This window comes from Nematostella vectensis, chromosome 1 (genome assembly GCF_932526225.1).
Source record: "Nematostella vectensis chromosome 1, jaNemVect1.1, whole genome shotgun sequence".
Classification (NCBI taxonomy): domain Eukaryota; kingdom Metazoa; phylum Cnidaria; class Anthozoa; order Actiniaria; family Edwardsiidae; genus Nematostella; species Nematostella vectensis.
In genome coordinates this window covers 3,398,343-3,423,606 of record NC_064034.1, presented here as the reverse complement: position 1 = coordinate 3,423,606, position 25,264 = coordinate 3,398,343, and the positions used below count along the sequence as shown (strand labels likewise).

General features: G+C 41.6%; 2 protein-coding genes across 3 annotated transcripts in view; both read left to right on the top strand.

Moving 5' to 3' along the window:
- Positions 1-15: 15 nt before the first annotated feature.
- LOC5504885 lies at positions 16-4,486 on the top strand. Of its 2 annotated transcripts, none has more exons than XM_001625699.3 (4): positions 16-227; positions 2,598-2,668; positions 3,111-3,174; positions 3,515-4,486. In XM_001625699.3, the coding sequence occupies exons 1-4, from the start codon at positions 121-123 to the stop codon at positions 3,609-3,611; spliced, it is 339 nt and encodes a 112-aa protein (XP_001625749.1). In that variant the 5' UTR covers positions 16-120; the 3' UTR covers positions 3,612-4,486. The 2 variants fall into 2 exon arrangements, with proteins under 2 accessions (XP_001625749.1, XP_032229121.1); XM_032373230.2 differs by having other exon boundaries at positions 18-227; positions 3,524-4,486.
- Positions 4,487-5,522: 1,036 nt separating this feature from the next.
- The window catches only part of LOC5504880 (glucose-6-phosphate 1-dehydrogenase), a 38,071-nt gene continuing 18,329 nt past the window's right edge, over positions 5,523-25,264 (top strand). Inside the window, exons 1-10 of the mRNA XM_048724100.1 lie at positions 5,523-5,688; positions 8,248-8,330; positions 8,950-8,987; positions 9,715-9,823; positions 14,428-14,645; positions 14,979-15,137; positions 15,579-15,704; positions 16,457-16,550; positions 16,813-16,999; positions 17,081-17,110. Coding sequence (XP_048580057.1) covers positions 5,574-5,688; positions 8,248-8,330; positions 8,950-8,987; positions 9,715-9,823; positions 14,428-14,645; positions 14,979-15,137; positions 15,579-15,704; positions 16,457-16,550; positions 16,813-16,999; positions 17,081-17,110 — 1,159 coding nt within the window. The 5' untranslated portion in view covers positions 5,523-5,573. The remainder of the gene's footprint in view (positions 5,689-8,247; positions 8,331-8,949; positions 8,988-9,714; positions 9,824-14,427; positions 14,646-14,978; positions 15,138-15,578; positions 15,705-16,456; positions 16,551-16,812; positions 17,000-17,080; positions 17,111-25,264) is intronic.

Sequence of the window (25,264 nt, the reverse complement as noted above, 5' to 3'; positions counted from 1 at the left end):
CCCTGTGATATTCTTTTTGTGACTTCAAAACGAGGCTTTCAATAACCCGAACGTTTGATCTGATTTTGGAGGAAGTAAGAAAATTACATGATGGTTTTCTAATGCTGCAAGCTAGTGACCATGGGCCAGTGTTTGGGCACGGATTGTGCTGGTTTATGCCCTAGATGGTCATATAGACAACAAAGTGGCTTTGATAGATATACAAAATTCGCCCCGAAAAACAACTGGTGAGTCCTTCGTTCGAGGTTGTTGTTGTGTTCTCCAAAATAGAAAAATATACAAAAATACGTTTAACTTAACCGCTTTAAAGAAAGTTGACATGAAGTCACATAGTGTAGTCAACACCATTTTCTCATAAAAACGAAAATTAGATGAAAAACGAAAAACGATGAATGGGAAGATAAGAGTGTTGATTATAATATTCATTTTGAATCCGCTTTAAACTCGTTGTGTACCATAATTCAAAATATTAATGACATAAGTACGTAACGGAATTATTTAGGATTTGTAATGTAAAAAACTATTAACGCATACTAGAAAGAAAAAGGAACGTCAAATGGCATTTGCTTTGTGTTGCTTTATGTTTGTGTCCACTTACGAGAAAAGTCCAATGCACAAGAGATAAAACTTACGTAAAAGGGCTTGTCCGAACTGTATTGAATGCTACAGTGCTCAGAGAAAATGGAAAAGTTAGGTTGTGGATAAATACATGGTTGCTGTGAAAGGAGAAGAAAAAGTTGGATACACTGCCCTATTTTTCTTTTCACAATTATAAACCTAAATAACTAGTCCAAAGCCCTCTAACAATGATACAACATATGCAACTGGCAACACAATCAATCCCCTAACTGCTATTTCCCAATGGCAAAATCACAAAAAGAAAATGAGACCGCGTCAAATAACTGATTGCAAAAACAACCAAATGAATAGAAATGAGTATTCATTCAATGAGCGACCTCCTTTTTGTCAGTGTACGATTTGTCTGCAGCTAAAAGTTTGTTAATCGATGTTGCCTTACCATTATGCCCTAATGCACTATTAATAACCTTCCATGTTTCTCCTATGTTATCCCAATCTTCTTCGAATATTCATTTTTACCATGATACTTTTAAGGTTATCTCTTTGTTCTCATTCTGCTCATGAGATCAGAGTTTATCAAGGGAGAAGGTTTGCTTTGTACTTTTCTTTTTCTAATTGGTGCATGCTTATTGTCAACTTCGAGAAAGAGAAACTTGAATGTGTCCCATATTTCATTTGGATTATCAAGTGTTTCAGCCCAAGGTGTATTTTTGATGTCTTCAATAAATGAATTGGGATTAAAGTTCTTAAATTGCCTTTTTCCCATGATTTGTGGTGTTGATTTGATAGTACTTAGACTATGATCGGAAATACCAAAGATGAACAACTCCAGAATGTGTGATTTTTATCTGGTCGTTTGTATAAAAATCATCAATTAACGTATGCGTTGTAGGAGTAATTCTAGTGGGTTTTTGAATTATTTGTGCATATTGATATGTTTCGCTTATAAATTTCAACTGCTTAGTATTCGAGTCTAGCTTTGAAGAGACTAGTAAGTTTGAGATTGTATCACCCAAAATTATACTTTTCTTGCCTTCCATATCTAAACTCTTGAGTGAATCTCATCAAGAGCAGCTTGTATTCTGATTGGGGGGTGGGGGGCTGGGGTCAGGGGATTTCATGAGACATATGGGCTGATGCATTGTTTTTAATCGGTTTATGCTAATCTATTTTTCTACACCACTTATCTAATAAACGCCCCCCCCCCCCTAAACTTACAAGTTTGAAATAAACGCCCTCTCTAATAAATGCCCCCCCTTTATTTAGCCCCCCTACCCTCCCTCCCAGCTTAAAAACAAACAGCGTAGTAGTTTGGCTTCTACTAGGTGAAACTTGCTTAATGTCAAGAGATACTTGCTATGCTACGTAGCAAGTTTATTAGATTAGTTTTTGGTCGAAGCCATTGGACACCAGGAGGGGGGAGGGTATTCTAACATGCTGACTCATAGCTGTGGCAGGCCTAGATTTATTTGGAGGGGGGGCACAATACAGAAACTTGAAAACAATTTCGCTGGCGCGATAGAAACATAGGAGGGCCTGATACTCAGGTTAATGGATTGTGCCATGTTTAAACATTTGGCTTGGTGACTGGCTTTTGTAAAAATAGAACGCTTACTCTGGCATACTACTTCACGTGCTTGACCTACAAGACGAGACACGCAATTGGCTTATAACTGACCAATCATCTCAGCTGATACATTCTCTATTTCTATTACAGTAGTCTTACATCCCCTTTGCAACATTTCCATTTCGCAAAGTTTCCGTTTAGCAAAATAGTACTTACAAACTCACACGCTGTGCTTTACACAACATTGTATTCATCATCACGAAGTTTTTAGGCAATTACAACTCAGAGTCTCCAAGATTATACTCAACCAGGAGATTTAGCATTTAACCTGGAGATTTGCTGCAAATTGAGACTTGAGACTTCCGGTTTATCCGGGAGAGTTGACAAGTCTGCATAAGTAGACCTATTTCTAATTGCATGCAAATGGCAAAATTCTTTTCCATTTTTTTAGGAAATATGGTGATGAGCATCTTCTGAGTGAGATCCAGGATCCCCGCTCTGATGATGAGTTTGATTTCTCAGGTGCGCTAGTTTTAGTTAAGGTTACACTAGGTGAAAGCCTTAATTATAAAAGGCATCATAAGTAATGTTGCGCATTTGATGCAAACATGTGTTGCACATATACACATCAGGGGTGGATCCAGAAGTTTCAAAAAGGGGGAGCCGAAGCACAAGAGTTTCAAGAAAGGGGGGGGGGGGGGCAGATTCATTGTTCTTCCGTAGATTTTCTTTCTTGTAATTTATAAGCCATATATCTGAAATAGGGGGGCACTCTGTCCACCTCTAGGTCCGCCCATGCCTATTGTTCAATAAATAGGTCATGCAAATAATAACAGTCAAGAGTACAGAGCATCCCAACTCACATCACCCTGCTGATATGCCGTTTTATGGATATCATCTGTGTCTCTAGTGTTGTATCAACAACCCCCCTTCTTTACCCTTACTTGTGCTTTATTTTTCACAGACATGAGCAGTGAGCTTTCTCCAAAGAGAAAAAGTCATGATTCTCCTCTCAATAAAAGAAACAAGTATGTATTAAAAATTGACAATAAACTGTATAGTCCATCTGGCTAATTTGTACCCACAAGTTAAACGTCTTTTTTACATTGAAGAAAGAATATGAACTTTTTTTTCTATTATACACCAGACGCCCTTTGGCAAATGGGCAGAGAAATAATTGTTTTGTGAATAAAAAAGCATATATTTAAAGATACTATCTGTTTGCCTGCTGCAAGAAAATGTGTGCTGTCTATCAAAGAAAGGGAAAAGGTAACAACTATGATTGGTGAAGGTGCCATAGTTACATACTATTGTAATCGGAATGATTTTTTTCAGCTTTTGTAATCAATTTACCAAATGTTTTTTTAGTGATTACAGCGAGAATGATGTCAGAAAACATCAGCCACAGAAGAATAGCCTTGCGGCACAGAAGTCACAGTACACCACAGTCACAATAGATACTTGATATCATCCTTTCTATTATTATTATTATTATGATAATTAGATTTTATTATAGTATTTAAGCATTTTGTACCATAAGAAATAGCATGATAGTTGTAGCGAGTTTTTTAGGCATGATGTATGTTACATATATATTATATATCGTCTAGAGTAGCCTGCGCAGCGGCTCAAGGGAAGGGGAGGGACCCCTCCCCTTCCCTTGAGCCCGTCCCCTTCCCTTGAGCCGCTACGCAGGCTACGTCTAGAGTTCTCGCTAAACCATTAAAACCATATACTACGAACTGAAAAAATCGAATTGAAAAAAAAGGTACTCTGTGACAATGTTATCTTGGCTTATTTCCTTTTTTGCCTATGAGAGTCTTACTAAATAGGGAGAGCTTATTTTTAAAATCTGATGTTTGATATCTGTTTTTAGTTCTAAGCCATTTTAAACATTTTACTGATTTCTGCATGTACAAGTAAAGGCAAGCAGTTATGTAATTGTGTGGAAGATTGCAGTCAATATTAGTCAAACCAAGCTATAATAATGCTTACATTTTTGGTTTTCACATGAGACCTTGGAGTCAATGATACCATAACAGTATTTCTTACATAGATTTGACCTTACAAATCATCACTAAGGTAGGTGAGCTTCTCTCCTGAATTTTCCGATTTGATATTTCATAAGTTTCATATTTTTTTCTTTTTGGGTAACAAGAATTTTAAACCCCCTAATCATAATGTTACATGTATGACAACGTATTCCTACAGTAATGGTAAATACGTGGTATTCCTCATTCTCAAAAGTAAATGTGTTGTTGTTGTGGCAAGGAAATACGCAAGTTGTACCCTCAATCTTAACCGATTTAGCCTGGAATAAACGTTATTATCTTTAAGTTATTAAACACCCTTGTCATTCTATAAGAACCATTTTAGATGAACTTCCAGCCTAAGATTTCTCCAAATTTTAAGCATATGCCAAGGCTAAGATAGCAGCAAAATATTTTTTGTACAATGTTAGTCTGATGTGTTCTATAATGCAGACTCATATTTTGTTCATAATGACAAAACTATGTGTTTATTTCTTTTTCTAATAATAAAAATATCGGGTATTGTAATTTACACCACATTAAAATATCAGTAGAGCCCGAAATTTAGATTGTATCCGAAATTATCAATCTCGTCCGGAAAAATGAATTAGGATCGGAAATTTCGATGGCCCTCTCATCCAAGGTTACCCTGTTCTGTGCTTAGTCTCTGCGATTCTTCGCACAGGAAATGTTCATATTGTATATATTCTACATAAACAGCACACAAGGTGTGAGGAGTGACGCATACAAATTTACTGGAGACCACATCCAGGGGCGGCAGGACGGTCCCATATTATTGTACTTTTATTTGGAACTCATCCCATGTACACAATCTCTATAAAGACCAGATAAAAAGTATGTATGTAAGTGGGGGGGGGGCGAAAGTTTAGGGGAGGGGTGGTTAGTGGTTTCAGGGGGAGGGGTGGTTGGTGGTTTCAGGGGGGAGGGGTGGTTGGTGGTTTCAGGGGGGAGGGGTGGTTGGTGGTTTCAAATTCTTAAGCACTATTTATAAGAACGCGGGTCATAACCTAGGTTTTTATATAAACTGTTCAACAAATTTGTTGTCGGTTGCATATGTACCGCTTGAAACCCGTTGATTTAAACAAAAATCGCAAGTGTTGATGTAATGTAAAATGTACAAACATGTTCATGTATCAAGTACCAGAAAACAAAACGGAAAAAAACGATGCGTTATGCAAAACTGGTATGGTCAAGTGAAAGACGAATGTAATTAGCTAAATATATAGGCACGAGTGAACCTCTACGAATGCCCAACATAAAAAACATTTTCTGTTGCTTCATTTACCGAGCTTTGTGTCCTTATGACGTCTTGATGACTCGCAATGCATCCTGGAGGTAGATTCCAGTTCACGCTTCGCTGCTCGGCTGAAAGCGTAATGGCGGATAAAAATGAATTTTGTCGTGAGAGGAAGAAAAGCTGGAGGTTCAAACTTGATGCTACTGATACTGGCAAGCGCAATTTCGACTATTGTCGTCTGAATGAGTATCGAAGTAAGTAGGTTGTCTACATTGATTTTTGAATAACTTTAACAGCATTTTTGCGATATGGTAATTTGGCTTTTGCTAAAAAAAAATTGTTCTTATCACGTTTTCTATGCCTGTGCTCATGAATTCAATCCGAAAATGTGCCTTGCAAAAAATAAAAAAAAAACGTTCTCGACCCGTTTAGATGACATAGCTGTCAACCTCGCTTTAGGAAAAATCTTGAGAAAATTCAGTAAATGCATCCAAGATAGCTAATGCGGGAGAAAACAGTAAATGTATGGATATTTTCAAGAAAATTAGGCTTGAGACAGCTTAGTTGACAGCTATAAGATGAGCGAGAGTTACGTTGATATCAGCAAGGTTAGATAATTTACATCGGGATTACTTGACATGATCAATGATTATCTTATCAATGAGCTTATTCTGAGTTGTCTGCCCTAAAATCTAACCTTATTTAAAGGCCAACATTTGGCAGAGTCGACTACCAGTCTTTGGTGAACCATATTTATAAATAAACACGACATTTTGGCTATTTTGATTAATTATAAATATTTAAATATATTTGAAACTGAATTTTTGAGCGATTATACACATATGTACGCTTTTGTGAGCAAACTGGGGTATCATGGTACTATGGGAGGGGCAGTAGGCATAGCATTTGATTAGGATGTCAAGCAGAGAGCCCCTATACCTGACCCTAAGAGTGAGTGATCACAAATATATGTGGCCTGTGTATAAGGCAAGTACCATAATGATTTGAATGAGCACCCTCCTTTAAAGTCCATATAACCTTTCAGAGTTGATAGACTTTGTCAATTCTTTATATTTTCATCTTCCAAGTGGTATGTGGTTCGTATGGACCCTATAAAACATGCGTTCGTGCGAATCTCTCAAATCTGTAACATTGAGGTATTTTGGTCAACTAGCTGAAAAAAGGCAGTGGACTGGAAGGCCCAGAACCAGTCATTTGTGACGTAGACTGAGATGTCAACCAAATTACATGATAAAACATGTGCGCGCGCTAAACTGGTTCCCGTCTTCATGTCTTCTTAGTTATTGCTGAAGAATGTTGTGTGGTTACAACTTTTACCGTCATCTTTATATCTCCAACTGGTAGTCAAATGATAATTTAACTTCAGGAAACAAATCTGCAAAATAAAGCAGATATTTTTTTAGTCTTTGAATTGTTTTTGCATTGTGCACACGCGCTGTTTTTGAAACCTACAACAAAACAATATTTTCTATTTTCGCATACAATTATGGACTTTTGAATTGTTCTTCTCTTTATTGTGGGTGGCATTGCAATAGAAAACAATTCGCCAATATTTTGTGGCATTGCTGTCTCTGAATTTTAACGGATTTAAGGAAAATACCGTCTTTCAGGTTTTCCTGCCAAAACTTGGAATAATTCACTCGATTCAATCTCCTTTCGCACGGCCAGGAAAATTTTCAAAGATCTGTAGAAAATTCAAATGTCAATCAAATTCAATTCCCTTTTCAGAATTTGAAAGTTTATCTGTGCTTTGTTTTGGCTAGATTGATATAAGTGAAAGGTTATAAGAACTTTAAATATTAAGCTACCGCTACCTAATTAGCACTTCCCTTCCCTCCCTCTGAAAGAGATCCCAACAAAAGCACCACTTGAATGGTGTAGATCTTCATTTTATTTAACTCGCATTGATATTCTCAAGTGCACCCTCTCCAATGACCCCCCCCCCCCTTTCAAAGAGTGACAAATTAAATAAGTGCTTATTCAAATCATTTCAGTATAGTAAATACAGACTATACTCAAGACTTAAGGGAAGACTGTATCTGAAATCGTGTCAGAGATATGACTCAGAAAGTGCAGGGGAAAGAATTCGCTGAAAACATTAATTCAGGAAAACTGAAGGCATTCAATTTCTCAAAGGTGCAACTAAACCAGGTTGTCAACCTGTAAAAGGTTGATGCTACATGTGACGCAGTATCCTCAAACCCCCCTCCCCCCCCCCCTCAGGAAAATAAATGAACTTTTCCTTATAGAAACATAAAGAGGGATGCCCCCCCCCCTCCCCCTTGTTGTAAACATTTTGAGCTTGGGGTTTCTTTTGCGGTCCGTTTTGATCAGTTTCTTATTAGTGACCATATCAGCAATAACAAGAAGCAAAAATCTCGCGAAAAAAATATATAAGTTAAAGCAAACATTGGCTGGTGAAGGGCATTGACGAAATTACAGCATTTCCGAATTAACCCACTGGAGAGCCGACTAGCAGGATATCGAGCAGTATAACTGGACACGAAAAAACGAACAGGTAAAAAATCAGTTACCTCATCCGAATATGGCCGGTGCCTATTCAATTTTCACGTTCGAAGTTTTTGCGGGAATATTGCGTTACTTGTCATGAGCACGTGCACAGTTCATGATCGGAATTCCCGTACTCGCTCTGTACATGTGCCCAAATCACACCGACTTGACCGAAGTAAACAAAGCTATATATTCGCCAAGATCACCTGGCGCAGAAAGGAACTACGTAATCTAAATCACCTATTTGATTATTATTCAAGTCAAGCTTTTTTCGTGTGCAGAGAGCCGTGTTTCACCGGCCAAAGAAGCGATGGGCCGTGGTTCAGAGCCGGCAAAAACCATCATCGTTGTATTTGGAGCCTCGGTAGGTACAAGCTTTCTACATCGTGTGAAAAATAAATAGAGCATTAGACATAGTCATATTAAACGCCTGCGTTTTGCTAAGCTATTTTCGTATTGGTAACTCGTTCTTTATTTACCCGGTCTATCAAATTTATTACGTTTCTTCTTCCGTTATTTGTACCGATTTTTGGTAACGAGCGATGGGGCAAGCTAAGTATATTTGCAAAACAATGTTCATCAGAAAATATAATTGAGTATATTCTAAGCGTTTGCATCGCCGTCTACAAATCAAAGATGTCTGCTCTTCTCCCTTACTGTTTAGAATCGGAATTGTTTACTAACTTCAGTTGAGTATGATACTCTTGTTCACGAAGTTCACTCGTGCTGACCTTGTTCAGATGCTGCTAAATGCATGCAAAAGCTGCTTTCGGCTCGTGGCCTGTTTTCATGCGATACCCTTTTGCCCTATTGGATGATATTTTTTTTTTCGGCTGCAGGCTGACCAAATTTTAGTAGCGAAGCACCTTTGACAAAAGACTGACAGCTTTGTTTTGAAATTTCAAGCAGTTTACTCTTGATCAACTATTAATAATATGCTTGCCAAAAACTCGTACTAATATCACATGGTTGCTTTATTATAGGGGGATCTTGCAAAAAAGAAAATATACCCGACATTATGGTAGGAAATGCCTCAAACAAGATAAAGCAAATTGTTTATCTTTTTGACAATTATTCAATTCAAATAAAGATCAGCCTTTGCTGTGATCAAGCAACAAAAAACAACTTATTCAGTGATTACGAAAAAAAGCCAGAATTCTCTTCATCCAGAATAGCTTTAGTTTATTTATTTGCTGTTCTCTACTGTGACGGGCGCAGTCATTTCTGCTTTTTTTGTTTGATTATTTTTTTTTGAATTTGCCACCCAGAAAGGTAACGTGATCTCTTAGCACAAGTCCCCTATTCAAGGCAATTTAAATGAAGTGCATGTTGGTATTTCTGAATAGTGGGGGGTAAATTTTTGGTCCCCTCAGGGGTACGGATGTCTGAGGGCCCTGAGCTATTCCATACATTTACTGTAGTACAAAAACCACCATTTCCATGAGAACCCCAAGAGAACTCGGGGCCCCAAGTTGTCTCTGTCTAGAAGATAGGGATAATCCTAGTGACAGAGTTGTCTCAATCAATGTGGACGGTTCACACCTATCTCCTGAGAGATAGGGACAACTATGTGTAGCAACCCAAACAAGCACATTTCTCCAAGGGGTTTTTACTCAACTTCACAACAAACCGTACATTTGCGTTGTGTGTCTGAACTCGTTTCAACGAGTTGCTTATATCTCTACATGGGGTGTATACAATTAATGTGCTCCTATATTATGTATTTAACTCGATATGTTTTTTTTTAGGTTTCTCTTCAAAGATGGGCTTGTTCCTAAATCCACTTACTTTGTGGGGTATGCACGCTCGGCTCTTACTGTGGCTGATTTACGGAATCAAGCAGAGCCTTTCATGAAGGTATTAATATGCAGTATTGCACCAGCTTATATTAATGCTTCAATCAATGTTGACTACCAGAGGCCAACCAAAATACTGATTTAATTTTTGTATTGTGCAACTAGTTTCAAGTTCTCAGTCGCACATTGTAAAGTTGATATAGCTGTAGAAGTCTTGGTTTATTTACCTTAGGGCCATAATGTAGCGCATAACAGTCACAACATGACAAGCAATCATTTAAATTATTTTATCTCTCTAATTTTTTCAAGGATTAGTTATTGTGTTTAAAGGATCCTAAGCAACTTAGTGCACTGCATGCCTCAAGCTTTGTTTACATACGGGAAATCAACTTGGGCTAGTACTTAATGTAAACAAAATATTACATGTTCTAATATTAGGACACATTATCTTCAGGCTCCATAAAGTACTATGCCGTTCTTGTAGCATTTAAGCGATGGGGTTCGCATCGTGATACTCATCGATGTGAGAAGTCAAGTTAGGTTACTTGAAATTGAAATGTCTACGACACCGAAGAAACTTACATGCTGTTGGTCAGGAAGAAGAAGCTATTTTCAAAGCTATTATTTGTTTTGGGATTTTTCAACCTCCATTCAGTGAAAAATACTCATTCGCATCGAATCGTATTCTGCACTATGGGAAACCAGTAGTCCTTCTTATTCGACTTTTCTTTGGATGTTTAAATCAAACATTTGGGATAAGTTCGAAGAACATTCAGATATGTCTTAAACCGTGTATTTCAGCCTGAGAACGACGCTGGTATTGAACAAAAAATTGACCTTTTTTTTTTAAAGCGAAGCAAAAAAAACATCCATAACTTGTGAGTCTTTAGAGGCCCAGTGGATTGTACCAGAGGAAACCTACCAGAGCCTGTTTTATATTCAGTCAAATTTTTGTGTGTGGTCTCTCCAAAACCAGCCATCTTGAATTTTTTGCATTTTATCTATTGGAACTCCAACGCAGATGCTATTGCTTCAAGCCAACAACATTTTATTCAGCCCTCCTTTTCTACAGACAGTTTGGGATGGAGGATCTTTCTTCAGTTTGCGATTATATGGAAATATACTAATGTACTATCATAATATTCAGCATTAAGTCCAGAATATTATCCAATGGTCCTTCCAACTGACCTACAGGAAATCTTAAACTCATCTCAGTTGTGCCAAAGCAGCTTGTAATTTGATGGACACTTCTTGTGGGGGAACTGTAGTCAGCTTTCTTTGATGGCGTAAGGGAGGGCTAACATTCCTACACTGCTGCCGGACCGACCTGACCAACTGCTATGTAAAGAAAACTGTAATAAAGGTAGCATTGCAAGGTGTGGTTAAACTAGGCGCTTGCATATCCCAGCTTCTGGCAGATACCAGATTTTACCTTTTTCCATATAATGTCCAAATGAATACAATATGATATTTACTCCGATGTAGTAATCTTTTGACTATAAATATGTACTGAATAAGTGAACAGTATTTTACCCTTTTCCATAGAATTTCCAAATTAATATGATATGATATTCACTCAGATCTGATATTATAGATATGATATTCACTCAGATGTAGCAGGGGCAGATCCAGGATTTCAAAATGGGGGGTGGATAATGGCCAGATAGACCGCTTATAGCAGATCCAGTGGTTCTTGGTAGGCTCACATAAATCTAACAATACTTCACACTGAATTGGATTTGTCAGTCAGCAAAGTCAAGCAGGCAAAGGCACATGGACATTATTGCCCCTACATAAGACATCTATTTTCTTCAAACAAAGTGACTTTTCATCTTTTTTTTACTCATTAAGGGGGATGGATATCCACCCCCTGTATCCACCCCCCTGTATCCACACCCCTGTATCCGCCCCTGTATCCACCCCCATGTATCCACACCCCTGTATCCACCCCCCTGTATCCACACCCCTGTATCCACACCCCTGTATCCACACCCCTGTATCCACCCCCTGTATCCACCCCCCTGTATCCACCCCCTGTATCCACCCCCCTGTATCCGCCCCTGTATCCACCCCCCTGTATCCACACCCCTGTATCCACCCCCCTGTATCCACCCCCTGTATCCACCCCCCTGTATCCACCCCCTGTATCCACCCCCCTGTATCCACACCCCCGTATCCCCACCCCTGTATCCACACCCCTGTATCCACCCCCCTGTATCCACACCCCTGTATCCACACCCCTGTATCCACACCCCTGTATCCACACCCCTGTATCTACACCCCTGTATCTACACCCCTGTATCCACCCCCCTGTATCCACCCCCCTGTATCCACCCCCCTGTATCCACCCCCCTGTATCCACCCCCCTGTATCCACCCCCCTGTATCCACACCCCTGTATCCACCCCCCTGTATCCACACCCCTGTATCCACCCCCCTGTATCCACCCCCCCCTGTATCCACCCCCCTGTATCCACACCCCTGTATCCACACCCCTGTATCCACACCCCTGTATCCACACCCCTGTATCTACACCCCTGTATCCACCCCCCTGTATCCACCCCCCTGTATCCACCCCCCTGTATCCACACCCCTGTATCCACACCCATGTATCCACACCCCTGTATCCACACCCCTGTATCCACACCCCTGTATCCACACCCCTGTATCCACCCCTCTGTATCCACCCCCCTGTATCCACCCCCCTGTATCCACCCCCCTGTATCCACCCCCCTGTATCCACCCCCCTGTATCCACCCCCCTGTATCCACACCCCTGTATCCACACCCCTGTATCCACACCCCTGTATCTACACCCCTGTATCCACACCCCTGTATCCACACCCCTGTATCCACACCCCTGTATCCACACCCCTGTATCCACCCCCCTGTATCCACACCCCTGTATCCACCCCCCTGTGTATTACTCTAATGACTATAAATATACTGAATAAATCTTTTTTTATTATCCAAGTTTACAAACTTCATTATTACATGGACTGTTTGCTTGTTTGTAATATGAAAATCAAATAAAAGTATTTGTCAATCATAATCATAAAGAAACTTTCAGAGAGTTTATGTATTCAAATTTGGCTAAATGTATAGTTTTATTTATGACAGTACAAGCTTGGGTACTGTATCAAGAAAAAACATTGCCATGATAAGCTTATTCTAAACCAAGGTAAATAAAAAAAACTGTACCCAGGCCAATCTACAAGCCAGGAAAAATTACTTTTTATCCAACCAAGAGTTATAATTACTACCTTGTGTATTTTTTTGGGAAACATGTCTGCAAAGCTATTTTTCTCTCATGCTATTTTAACCAAAACAACAATGTTGCAAACTGAGTATTGTGTATAAGGTTTTCTGCATATCTTTTTACCTACCTGCTCCATTATCTCCCTTTTGCTTGCTGTATTGCAAATAAACCTAAATAAGGGGCGTTACAAAACACTGAATTTGATCCACACTAAAATCACTTAAACCATACTCCAGCTTAGAGGATAAAAAGGGGCATTAGGTCATTTTGCAGTGTGATGTTTTAGGCTTTTGAAAAAAAATGGAAAAACAAAACAGGAGTTGACAAAGATAACACAAAACTTTTTTTAAGGGACAGCCTTTGAGACCAAACAACATTTTGAGGGCTTGATTTACACAAAGTAATAAAGTCTGCTGCTTCTCTGAGCATAGATCTTCTCTCATAGATTTTCTTTTATACAAATAAAAATAAAATTGATACCCAACACCAGACATAAGTGTCCCCAGTAAGGATACTATGCCATTACAGGTAAAATACTTTATATATCTAGCAAAAAATAAAACAACTAATAAGACAATATTTGTTTCCCAACACTTTATTGTTATTCATTAGATATCAGCTTGATTTATGTATAATATTAAATCTGTTACATGTTTGTTTGGGGGAATATAATGCATTGATTATGCTTTTATTCTATTCTTTGTAACAGTCCCTAAATACATTTCAGAGGAAAATCGGCACATAGTTCAGCATAGTATTTGAGAGTTTCCTTATTTTAAGAGGGGGGAAGATTACAACCTTTTTACCTCCACGGCGATTGTGATCACTTGACCCTCTCACAGTTCTCATCAATTTCCTGGTTAACCTTTTGTGTTATCTTTGGCAAACTCACAGTCATATTGCCCTTCCATGTCAGCGATATTCCATTTTACTCCTCATGATTTCATAGAGATTTGTAGCGCGATGTTTGGAGATGTTTCTTCGCTAGAAGTAAATTATCATAAAAAAGCACTTGTTCCCAGAGAACTCACACAAAATATTGCCAAGAACAGATGAAGCAATCAATTAGGAGTGTCCAAAATGAATGTTTAGTAACATAACGTAAGATGGGAGTCATTTGGAGTGCCATTGGAACGTTTCATCCCACCATCTGATGAAAATACAGAAATCCACAGGAAGCCCAAAAGGTTGCTAAGGATCCTTTAAACAACCAGGAACTCAGCAGATATCATCAATGCTAAAGGGGCTATCCTAGTAAAACATTGGTTACTTTTTAGCATGCATATCTACAAGTTTGAATTGACTGTTTGTTCTGCCCAAACCCCAAAAAAAGTGTGCCACCTCTGAAAGGGAAAAAGCAAAAGTATGATTTTACAGCAACTATGATTGACATGGATATTTGTTGCAGGTCAAAGAAGAGGAAAAAACTCTTCTTGATGAATTTTTCAATTGCTGCCACTATGTTGCTGGTCCTTACAATGAAAAGAGTGGATATTTGAAACTGAATGAAAGCCTTGAGACAATAGGTGGTAGTGGTCAAGTTAATCGCCTCTTTTACCTGGCACTTCCACCCTCAGTGTTTGTTGATGCCACCAAGTTCATCCAGGCAGTTCTAATGACCAACAGGTGAGTCTACTCATTGTAGAGGAAGAGGTTTATTATATATAGAGTACGATACTAGTTAATAACGAAATGATAAAATTGATATCTCACTGCCACTGGTTTTGATATCATATTTATCAACACATGTGGTGATTACAAGTTAACCAATGATCTTTCAATATTTTTACAGGCATCTGAGAGATTTCATATAAGATTTTTATATAATAAACAAAACATTACATGGCCACTAGCAGATACTATTTTATTTTCTTGTGCCAATATTCTTTTTTGAATTTGTGGTGTGTAGATCTTGAAAATCTGGTGTTTTTCTTAATATGTGTTTTTTTATGCTCTCAGGGGCTGGAATCGTGTTGTGGTTGAAAAACCATTTGGCAAGGACTCTGAGAGCTCGGCTGATCTGTCTAATCACCTTGCTTCCTTGTTTGAGGAGGAGACATTGTACCGTATTGACCATTACTTGGGCAAAGAAATGGTGCAAAACCTGATGGTAATGAGGTAAATCTGTTACTCATCCTCTGAAACAGGGTGATAGAGGTCAGCATTGAAACTGACAGACTTCTGTTTGTCCAAACCAATTTCATTGGGATTATCCTGATGGTCCTGATTCCCAAAAGAGAAAAACCCATTTCATCAATGTGGAGGTATTTTCCAATAAAATTTAAATGCAGGCAACATGAGTTTCTTTACAATGGTCTAGTGATAGACAATAGCTCAGGATTTTTTAATGAATGCATTTATTTTGAGTTAGAGTGTTTTGGGGAGGGGACAGGTCGCCCCAATATCTGTTACCTATCTGTTTGGGTGACAGTTGGGGTCATCTAAAATCCTGATTTTATGGTCTTCAGGATAAACACTTTGGGATTCTGTCCCTAGTAATATTGTCTGAATTACAAATTTTTTCTATTTATAAAGGTAAGCTTTCGTTTTAAATCCCAGGTTTGGCAATCGTATCTTTGGCCCTGTTTGGAACCGTGACAGTATCAAGTCTGTCACGATAGGCTTCAAGGAGCCTGTTGGTACCTATGGGAGAGGAGGCTATTTTGATGAGTTTGGCATTATTAGGTATGCAGTTTTGTGTATATTTTTGTACTGTACCCTATAATTTATTGGGCACAATTAGATTATATGCCTTGTGATACCTGATGAACTTGATTCTGGGTTTAATTTTGCAGACATGCATTTGAGTTCTTAAAGCCAGTCAATCCAATTTGCGTGATGCATGGTTTTGTAGGCTATGAAAACCCCAAGCATGTGAATTAAATCCGCTTGAATCATGCTGAAATTTAATCCATCCTCCTTCAATAAAATTGACTCGATTATATTTCTACAATATCAAACAATGCTAAGTTATATTTTTCAAAATGATGGAAGTTCTAAACATTCAAAACAAAAACTAAACGACGTCACGCAAGTCGGATTCACTGACTTTAAGCCCCATGCAAACTGTGCCAGCACCTTCCAGCAATGCTGGCTAAATTTTGCTTGACTGACTATAGGACAAAGGAAATGTCAAAATGGGAAATGGACTTTCTGACATTTTTTTTGTCTTGGTGTCAGTCGAGCAAGAATTCGCCAGCAATGCTGGCAGGTGCTGGAGCAGTTTGCACGGGGCCTTATTCTTGCTCCAGAGCCAGATCTTTGCTTCAGGTTCTCTTATTTCTGATTCAGATTTAGTATATAGCGGTAGCTTAATGGAACTTCATATGCTGTCAACTCACCAACACTGTGACAATGCTTTAGTATAACCTTGTTTTCCTGATTTTGTCTAATTATACATAATACCTAATTGTATTGTTTAATTGATCCTATCATAGGGATGTCATGCAGAACCATCTGCTTCAGGTGCTCTGTCTAATTGCCATGGAGAAACCGGCTACAAAACACTCAGAGGATTTGCGAAATGAAAAGGTATGTCATTCCAATGAGTCTTTTGAACTATTCAAATCAATAATGCACATTGTTGCAACATGAACATGAACTATACAAAACAATTGGCTGGACAGGGTAAACTGTCATGTATCAAACTTATTATGAACAACAATTTGGAAAGACAATCCATTACCACTGTATTTTATATCTTTATAGGTTTTAATTTGAAAATTGATCATGTTCAGGATGATTGAAAAAGAAAGAAAAAAAATCAATTATTTAGGATATCCTTTTTTTGTAGGTTAAAGTTTTAAAGTGCATAAAGCCAATAAAACTTTCTGAGACGGTCCTTGGCCAGTATGTTGGTAATCCAAAAATGGAGGGAGATGCAAAGTTTGGGTATACAGATGACCCTTCAGTCCCTGATGACTCAATCACTCCAACCTTTGCTGCCTCTGTGTTTTATGTGGAGAATGAGCGCTGGGATGGTACAGTACAAAACTTTTTTCTTTCTTGTATTTATTCTCTCAGCTATATAAATAAAATTTGGCCTTGGCTTTGAATTCCAGGTGTTCCATTCATTCTCAAATGTGGAAAAGGTGAGCTGAAAAGTTTTTATATTTGTTTTTATTTTTCCTAGATTATGCAAGGGCAAAATTTATTTTATCTAAAATCTGTGATTGTTTGGGCTTTATTTGCCTGACAAATTCATTAAGTGCTTAGGCTGTTTGTTGTGTCTTAAACAGACTCTATCAGCCACGTTATCCTAGCAAAGAACCATGCATGAAAAAGCTTCAACTTCCATTGGCTGATTTCGGGAACCAATATGATGTTTTTTTTTTATTTATCTGGTAAATAAAGTATAACACTTTTTTTTTTCAATAGTTTTTCCGAGATTTTAGCACATTATGTGCCAGTAGTATCATACGTATATTTGGTCCGCTTTTGGTCCGCTAGGGGAGGGGTGGTCAAGCTCGATTCTGATTGGTGGATATATGGTCCGGTGTGTGACGTCACAGGTGGTGTTAGCCAATGGGAGTGGAGATATCTGGTTAGGGGTGTGACGTCACGCGGTACAGGGATTGGCTCCCGCGCGCGCGACGCCACGGTGACGTCAGCGCGGGAAAGGATATAAGGCTCTAGGTGTTTTTTCAGGTTAAGCAGCAACCTTTCAGCCATGAATGTAAAGTGCTTTTGCGGTGTCGAGGCTAAACAAGTAGGGTCAGCGTTGAGGTGTGGCGCCAACATCGACTATGAAAACGACCAAGTTGGTTGTGGGTACTATTTTACCATCGAGCAAGCCAAGAGTATAAAAGAGTACATCCCTGAGGGGAACACAGTCTTCGACTTCCCTGTGTGCGAGGGTCACAACCTCATCTGCAAGCCAGTGGTAAGCGCCGGTCAGTTCTCCAGAGGGCGTGTCTATTTTCAGTGTCCAGTGCAGGCACCCAACCAAAAATGCAAGCAGTTTGTGTGGGCGGAGGAGCCCAAAGATTCGGAGAGGAAGAAGCCTGCAGCAGTATGGACACCTCCCAGTATGAAGAAGAAGAAAGCGCCAGCAAGGGCCAGGAAGCAAACCCTCACCCCCCGCATGGGCGCAAGCGCAAACGCAAACGTCCCACAACCGCCACCACCACCAAGCAAGGTCCCATGCGTGGTAGAGGAGGGGGAGGACGAGGGGGAGGACGAGGGCAGGGTAGAGGAGGTAGTGGAGGGGGAGGTAATTGCACCTGTGATGAAGAAGCAAAAGAAGCAGTGGTTGTAGACAATGACGATAGCAACAACAGTTACGAGGTGGAGGAGAAGGTGGTAGTGGTAGACAGTGACGACAGTGATTGTGGTGTGGGTGGTGTCTCTTCCGGTACCGTCTACAACGATGTAGTGGACTCTGCCAACAATCTATATAGTGTGGACTATTACGTTAAGAAGGTGGTATGGGATTTGATGGGTGAGGTGTTGCACTACAAGCACCAGCAAGGTACGAAGGACAGTTGGTTGAACACCTTTTATGAGGTTAGGGATGCCATCAGGGAGAACACTGGTCACATGTGGGAAGGGTTGGACAGGATGACGAAAGCGCTTGGGTTCACCATGCGATGGAGCCCTTGGTTCACCTACATGGAGGATCTAGTGAGCAATAGGGTCGTACCAAGGGATATGGTGAAGTTGTGCCGTGACGAGAAGTTGCCAGGAATACTAGAGGGGAAGGAGGCAGAGGTTTGGGAAACCACCAGGGACACAGCCCAACGTATAGGGAGGGTAGCCCACCTGTTCCCAATTGGGGAAATGTAGAGACACTGTAGTCATTGTTTACTTTTTAGTGTTTTTTTATTGTTACCACTATGATTAGTATAAAAAAAAAAAAAATGTATTTACTGGTTATAGGGTAATAAAGAAAAGTGTTTGTAGTGAAAAAAGTCACTCAGTCTCTTGGTGTTGGTCCACATTTCGCCGTTTGCGGGTGTTATCCTTGTACCTGTTGCGGATACGTTTGAGCTTTTTCAGCAGTTGGTTTCTCTGGGACTTCTCTCTCATGTTGCTTCCCATGAACTTATGCACTTGAGCGTCTAGCTCCAGTAGCATTGGTTGGTACGTACGTACTGCAGCGCTGTACCCTAACTCGTAGTTGCTGTTGGGTTGGTCCGCGTCCTGTTGGGGTTTGGAACAGTGTTAGATGACTTTAGCGATTATCAACAGCATCATCATTAGTCCTATCCCAATTATTATGAGTATGGTTAAAAGGTGAAGTATTAGTTTCACCCGTCTCTCTTTTTGGTGTATTACCCGTGGGTCCTCGTTTGGCTGTGACGCTTGACCCATAAGATCGGTGTAGCGTACGCGCAGAAGGTTGTATTCCGTGCGCAGGGTCTTCTCACGTTCCTCTAGAGCGCTGACTTGGTGGTTAAGGTTGGCGATCTCTAAGTCTTTTGCGTTGCTGGCAGGGTGTGACACTTGCGTCCCTTTCTCGCAGGTGTCTTTAAGATCACCATAGTCCACTTGCATGCGCAGGAGGTCGTATTCCATGCGTAGGGTCTCCTCACGTCCCTCTAGAACACTAACTTGGTAGTTGAGGTTGGCAATCTCTAGGTCTTTTGCATTGCTGGTGGACTGTTCTTCCAACACTTCTCTTTCTAGACCATACACCTTGCTATTGAGGCTTGAGATCTCCGCTTCGTGATCGTTGCATAGTTCCCGCAACCTAGTGCTTTCCCTCTCAGCCTCTTCCACTTGTCCTGCTATTCTGCACAATCTCCCGGTCATAAAGTCCCCTACGGCTCCTACGTGGTCGCGGAACGCTTCGCTGAGTGCATTCATGTTTCTTGCCGAGCGCGAGGTGAGATAGTGGCTACCCTCCGAGATCTCCTCCTCTTCATCTTCTATCTCAGTGGTGATGGTGACTTGAGTGGTAGGTTGGTTGGTCATCTTGTGTTTTTTGGTCTGGTTAGACTATGAGGAGTTTTTGTGGTGTGCGTCTCCTTTTATACCCTTTAGAAGTGTTTAGGGGACGCCGATGACGTCGTTAGCTAAGTCTCTGATTGGTTAGTGGTTAAGGTTACTTGTTTCTGATAGGTTCTAGGTTATAATGCCTCTTAGGATGTCTAGACAGTGGGTCAAGAGGTTATCAGGCTTGTTGTTCTTCTTTGGGTTCTTCTCCAAGGTTACCATTCTTCTCGCGTCTTATTTTATTCAGCTCCCACTTCAGCTCTTCGATATCGCGGCATTGGTTCTCGATTTGCAGCTCCTTCTCTTCTAGTATTTCATTTAGCATTATCACTCTGTAGCGGAGGGTTTCGTTCTCTGTTGCAAAGTAATTACACATTGCATTTATCGCTTCGTGCTCCACTAGCTCTCCCTTTTGCCATCTTGCTCCTATTTCACGGATTATGCGGTGTGCCTTGCAATCTACAACGCTGCTGAGGTTACTTGCCCAATATGGTAGGTTGGCGAAGCTTGGGTTAGCCATGATGTGTTTTTTAGGGTGCCTGTTCGACTGAGAGTTTAGTGCTATGCGTCCCTTTTTATACCTTTTTGGACTGTCTAGACAGTATAGTGGCGAGGTCGTTGGGAGGGTTTTTGATTGGTTTAGGTGAACTATGGTTGTCGGATGAGCCAATCGCCAGCCTAGGTGGTGTGTGACGTCATAATATCCTATAAGACATGGTCTGTTATTGGGTAGTTTTCAAAGAGGTGTTTTATTGGTTGGATAGTTCTATAAAAGAGGCTGTGCATTACTAGGGTCTCAGTCCCTTCGACTGTTCCAACCATGGCGAACAACAATGACGACGATGACGATTGGCTTAGACGCTTGTTGGGAATATTACCAGACCCAAGTGAGGATGAGGAGGAGGATGAAGAGGGTGCACAGCTCCCCCCTGATTTTTTCTATGATGAGCTTACTGACACACCCCAGTTTGCTTCTCTCGATGAGTTGTTTGACTACATAAACTACTATAACAATTTAGTAGAGAATGACTGTGTGTCTTTCGAGGACCCTTTTATGGGTGTGGAAACCCCTTCGGGTGTACAACAAGGCGGCGGCAGCGGGGGAGTGAAGCGGAAGCGTGACCCTGAGGACGTTACTGATAAGGATGATGTGATGTATGAGTTGCGTCAAACATCCACCAAGCGGTCTACCAAAATGCGCACCAATTGCTCCGACTACGATTTGAAGGTCGATTTACCCCTACGTGATAATCTAGAGGAGGCTTTGGAGGATGTTGAGGGAGTGCTAGACAGGGTGCTAGACGATACGTTACGTGGGGTGCAAGGGCATGACTACGCACGTATTACCATTGATGCTCCCTCTTTGAGGAACCCAATTTCGTTACCATTTATGCGACGTCAACAACTTACCCCTCAACGGATCATGGGCGTCATAGAGACGGTTGTGCAATCTAACCAACAGTTTGTGTTTGAGGGTGACTTCAGGCTCCATGTGATTCGTACTCATCTCCCATCAGGGGCTGGGAAAAACAAATTGAAGAACTCTTGTACATTGAACACGTGCGATTTGGATGCATGGAGGAAGGGGAAAAAAAGTATTATACGCATTGAGAACAGCGACGAGTTATGTGCTGCACGCTCTATTGTGACTGGGATGGCTATCCTAACCATGGACCCTAATGCTACCAAGTTGTATAAGCCCACATGGGGTCGTACGCGTGGCCCCCCGCTCCCCTTGCAAACGGAACGTGCCAAGGTGTTGCATGCCGATGCTGGTGTACCTGAAGGGCCTTGTGGGATCCCTGAGATCCAGCAATTCCAACAATATCTGAGGGGTCAAGGGTTCGAGTTGAATGTGGTGTCCCGAGAGCATGGTAATACTGTGATCTACTCTGGGGACTTACCTGACCCAAAGTATAGGCTTTACTTATACTATGCCAAGGGTCATTTTGATTACGTTAAGAGTATGCCCGGTTTGTTGGGGCGTTGCTACTATTGCACAATATGCAAGAAGGGTTACGACTCCAAGCTACAGCACAAGTGTGTGAACTCGTGTTATGGTTGCGGGGAGGTGGATTGTTCCCCTTTGGTGCCGCCACCGGGGCAAGACCACCGTTGGGATTGGAAGTATTGCTCAGAGTGTAACAGGTACTTTCGTACCCTTAAGTGCTTCGACAACCATAAACTCGTCAAGCCTAGAGGGTTACCCAATAAGAAAGATGTTACCCCTCGGTCGTACTGTCAGATGTACCATAAATGCGAGACATGTGGTAAACGTATTGATATGCTTGCCACCCGGAAGGAGGGGACGTCACATGTATGTGGGGAGTACAAGTGTACTGTCTGCAAAGAGGTGGTTCCCCCAGACCATTTGTGTTACGTGACTGTTGGTGCCAATGCTCTACCAAAGGACAAAGACGGTGATGATAGCATGCGTCTTATCGTTTTCGATGTCGAGGCGATGCCATTGGGTGATAAACACGAGCCTAATTTTGTGGGCGCTCAAAAACTGTGCGACACGTGTAAGGAGTGGCCCATGGATCGTTTGGAGTGCACCACGTGTGGGGTCCGAAAGCATAGTTTTACCAGTATCCGTGCGTTTTGCGACTGGTTATTCGGTGGCAGTAATGCTGGGTACACCTGCCTGGCACACAATTTTAAGGGGTACGACTCCTATTTTATCTTGGAGTACCTTTTTGAGAATGGTATTAAGCCCAATGTTATCTTCACTGGTGGCAAGGTGATGCATTTGAAGGTGGACTCGTTAAACATTGAGATGAAGTGTACCTTGAATTTTTTTCAAATGCCACTGAGTAAGCTCCCAAAAGCTTTTGGGTTCGATCACATCACTCAGAAAGGTGTATTTCCTCACTTTTTTAATATTACCGAGCACCAAGATTATGTAGGGCCTATGCCAGATTTGAGTTATTACGACTTACGGAGTATGAAGGAGGAGGACGCAAACGCTGTCGCTCAATGGCATCAGGAGCAAGTCACCCGTGGGGTTGTGTTCAACTTGAGGGAGGAACTTGCTAACTATTGTCACCAAGATGTTGAAGTACTGAAGAGGGCAGTGGTAGCCTTCGATAAACTCATCATGGATGCGGTTGGTCTCCATCCATTCAAGATAGCTATCACCATAGCCTCGCTATCTAGTCGGATTCTGCGCTCAAAGTTCTTGGAGGAGGGTAAAATTGGCCTAGTCCCTTTACGTGGGTACCGTGGGCACGATGTGCAGTCTTTGAAGGCACTACAGTGGCTGAAATACCTGGAGCGTCGTGACGGTGTGTGTATCCGACATGCGGGAAATGGAGGCGAGGTGCGCTTAGCTGGTAGAATTAAGGTGGATGGTTATGCTGCTGACACTAACACTGTGTACCAATACCAAGGTTGTTTTTACCATGGGTGTCCTACTTGCTTCCTACCTGATACTGTGAACCCCTTGACACATACTACTATGAGGGAGCTCCGCGATCACACACGTGCTACAGAGTTACGCCTAAGAGCTTTAGGGTATAATTACGAGGAGGTATGGGAGTGTCAATTCGACGCTAGGCTGAGCAGTGATGTACAACTGCAAGCCCTTGTGGGGGAGGTGGAGCATTCGATTCCCCTCAACCCCCGTGATGCCTTTTTTGGTGGCAGGACAAATGCCATTCAATTGCATTACGAAGCAAAGGTCTGTGAGGGCGAACGGATACATTATTACGACTTCACATCCTTGTACCCTTGGGTAAACGCCACGTGCGAGTACCCCGTTGGTCACCCCGACGCGATTGTCACCGAGAACTTTAATGAAGACCTCCACGCATACAAGGGGCTCATGAAGATCCGTGTCCTACCTCCCCGTGACCTCTTCTTTCCAGTCCTCCCTGTCAGGGTTAATCAGAAGCTGATGTTTCCACTGTGTCGCAGTTGTGCTGAGATGGAGGAGCAAGGGAGCTGCAACCATTCGGGTGAGGAGCGGGCGTTCACAGGCACGTGGTGTCACCCCGAGGTCTTCAAGGCTATCGAGGAGGGGTACACTGTACTCCGTGTTTACGAGATATGGCATTGGGAGAAGTGGGAGCGCTTGTTCAAGGGGTATATCGATACCTTTTTGAAATTCAAGCAGGAGGCTTCGGGGTGGCCAGCGTGGTGTGACACTGACTCGGATAAGCAGCGTTACATTGACGAGTACGAGCAACACCAAGGTGTTCGATTAGACAAAGAGAAGATCGCAAAGAACCCAGGCCTCCGCAGTGTGGCAAAGATGGGGTTAAATTGTATGTGGGGGAAGTTTGGGGAGCAGCCAAACCCAAGGCGAACCAAATACATTAGCAAGCCTATTGAGTATTTTGATTTACTGACGAACGATAGCATTGAGGTGAACGATGTGTTCATTGTGAGTGATGACCTTATCCAAGTTCACTATAAACTGGGTGAGAGATTTCAAGAGTTGAAGCCACATACTAATGTTATCATAGCGGCCTTCACCACAGCGTTTGCACGGCTGGCATTGTTTGGGGTAATGAGACGCCTAGGCCCTCGATGCCTGTATCATGATACGGATAGTGTCATCTTCCTACACCGCCCTGGGGAGTGGAAGCCACCCCTTGGTGACTACCTAGGGGATTTGACTAGTGAGTTAGACGAGGGGGATTTCATCGACTGTTACTCCTCGACTGGTCCAAAGAGTTATGCGTATACCACTTACAGTGGGAAATCTGTATGTAAGGTGAAAGGACTGCACTTGAATGTCCGTACGGCTGGTATTGTTAACCAGAAGACTATGATAGAGCTCTTGACTGGTGAGGGGGACGAAGAACGTCATGTGGTTCTCCCTTACACTATTGTCCGTAATACGATAGGTAGGACCTTGCACACTGTGCCAGCGCATAAAACTTTTAAAATGGTGTATAACAAACGGGTGCGTAGGGGGATGCTCACCTACCCTTATGGGTATTACTCACTGTAAGTCTATCAAATAACTATGGTAATGACAATAAAAAAGAGGGTTCCTCACCTGTGGTGGTCAGCGTCTTATTCTCAGCATAAATAAGAGGGTGGGTGTGGCTAGGGTATCACTTGCGGTATGGGTTGCTTTGGTGCGGATCCTCTTCACCCCCGTTTTGATTGCCGTACAGCGTTAGAACGCATGCGTTGTCTCTTCGCATGTTGTGGGGGTAACATCACCATTCGGGACTCGCAACTCGATGGCAAAGCCCCCGACAAAAACGAAAGTGGAAAAAGGGTATGGTACGAAGAAGAAGAAGAGGAGGAAGAAGAGGGGGAGGGTGGGTACGTCAGTAGTAAGGAAGATGGAGGGG

What these genes read in the sequence shown, in the direction of transcription:
- LOC5504885 (XM_001625699.3), top strand. Translation starts at nt 121, where the DNA reads ATGGGCCAGTGTTTGGGCACGGATTGTGCTGGTTTATGCCCTAGATGG. An exon ending in TTCGCCCCGAAAAACAACTG is followed by an intron (nt 228 to 2,597) that starts GTGAGTCCTTCG and finishes CCATTTTTTTAG; the next exon opens with GAAATATGGTGATGAGCATC. An exon ending in CCTCTCAATAAAAGAAACAA is followed by an intron (nt 3,175 to 3,514) that starts GTATGTATTAAA and finishes ATGTTTTTTTAG; the next exon opens with TGATTACAGCGAGAATGATG.